A 1,919-nucleotide genomic window follows, 5' to 3' on the forward strand; every position below is an offset into this window, starting at 1 on the left:
AAAAAAAAAAAAAAAAAAAAAGATTTACTAGATATTATTGAGTTTTAGATTTTTAGATTGTGACTATCATGATTTAATTAAAAATATGAAATTATTTATTTCAATTTTCTTTTTGAATTTTAAATACGTGATAATTTGAAATAAATTTTCACATTATTTACTTGAATTTCTTTTTTTTCAGTTAGAAATTTATAAAATCAATACATTTGCTTCTTCTTTTTTAAATTTATTTTTAAAAAATTTATTTGTACTCTTAGTAGATTGTGTATTTTAATTTATATTTATATGTTTGAATGATCTATATCACTAATAATTTTTTAAGAAAATGAAAATTAAGGAAATAGATTTTTTTTCAGTCTCTCGGGTCGGTCCATCAGCGAGCGAGAGGCTTTTTCCCTCCCAGTCGCTCTTTTTTTTTTTTTTTTTTTTNTTTTATTCCCTTTCTCGAGAAAACACAGCAGAGGTAAAATGACGGAAAACGAAGGAAACGACAAGGAAATGGAAGGATCTAATCCTAAGAAGAAGCTAAACCTTGTAACCTTCACCGGAGCCGCCGGTCTTCTAGGACTTGCCGTCAGTTTCGCCGTCTTCGCTTTCAATTCCCACAAGCAAAAATCGAAGAAGAAAGGCACACTCTCTCTCTCTCTCTCTCTCTCTCTCTCTCTCTCTCACTCACACTCTCATCTTCCTTTCAGATTCCGCGTTTCACGAATTCGAATTTCACAATGCTTACCTTTATCAATTGTTAATTCTAGGTCTTCCTGGTTGTGATACTGTTTGTGTTAACCTATCCGCGAAGGAGATTCTCGAGTTAGCTGACGAAATTAATCACAAGTCTACGCGAGTTCATGATTCTGTTGCTTTGGTTGCTTTAGATAAGGTATTTTGAAAAAAATTACTGGATTAAGAAGTTTGGGGGAAACGCTAGATTGATTTGGAAATTAATTTTTTTTGCTGAGTTGATTCAAATGCTTTTTGTAGCTCTCTTATGAGAATGTTGTATTGCCGTTGGCTGAATTGGAAGCTAGACAACTCTCGCTTATACAATGCTGTGTGTTTCCTAAGATGTTATCGCCTCACGATAATGTTCGTAAAGCTAGTGCTGAAGCTGAGCAGAGAATCGACGCTCATATTCTTTCTTGCAGGTGAAATTGGACTCTGATGAGTAATGAAATGTTGTTTTTCTTTGTCTGATTCACTTTATATGAAAATTGATGATCATTTCTTTGTGCAAGCTTATCAGAAAACGTGAAGATGTTTACCGGATTATCAAAATTTATGCTGCAAAGGGAGAGTCAATAGCACCGGAAGCTAAATGCTACCTACAGTGTCTGGTAAGGAAAATTGAATTATGTGCTCCTCTTATATATTGTTTTCAAGGCTTTCACTGTCTCAGACATTACTACTATATTACATTCCTTCTGCTAATGCAATGTAGTGCCTTAACCATAAATACATTTTTACAACTGAGATTATTTAGTTCATCTGGTCTTCCTTATCATAGTCATTTCTAATTTCTTGGTCCAAAATTTTGTACTATTGATATTTAAGGTATTGTTATCCTCATGGACTATCATATGGCACTCTTTAAAAGTTGGACCAGAGAATTTTGTATTCCTGAGCTTCAGTCAGTTACTCCAGAAGAAAGCAGTTGAAATAATGAGCTTCCTTTTCATAGCACATTTTCAAGAGTTGCTTGCAGACTTCTTTTCACTTTACTAAGCTGTTTGAATTGAACCAAATTATTGATTTCTGTTTTATCAGTGACAGGTTAGAGACTTTGAGGACAATGGTCTGAACCTTACTGCAGTAAAAAGACAGGAAGTTGAGCGACTAACAAATGAAATTGATGAGCTTAGCTTGCGCTACATTCAGAATTTAAATGAAGATAGTTCTTGTCTCTTTTTTACTGAGGATGA

General features: G+C 33.5%; 1 protein-coding gene across 1 annotated transcript in view; it reads left to right on the forward strand.

The window, feature by feature from the left end:
* The window catches only part of LOC104704713 (probable thimet oligopeptidase), a 5,839-nt gene continuing 4,342 nt past the window's right edge, over positions 423-1,919 (forward strand). Inside the window, exons 1-4 of the mRNA XM_010420750.2 lie at positions 423-628; positions 756-880; positions 982-1,145; positions 1,244-1,334. Coding sequence (XP_010419052.1) covers positions 469-628; positions 756-880; positions 982-1,145; positions 1,244-1,334 — 540 coding nt within the window. The 5' untranslated portion in view covers positions 423-468. The remainder of the gene's footprint in view (positions 629-755; positions 881-981; positions 1,146-1,243; positions 1,335-1,919) is intronic.

This window comes from Camelina sativa, chromosome 7 (genome assembly GCF_000633955.1).
Source record: "Camelina sativa cultivar DH55 chromosome 7, Cs, whole genome shotgun sequence".
Taxonomy (NCBI): Eukaryota; Viridiplantae; Streptophyta; class Magnoliopsida; order Brassicales; family Brassicaceae; genus Camelina; species Camelina sativa.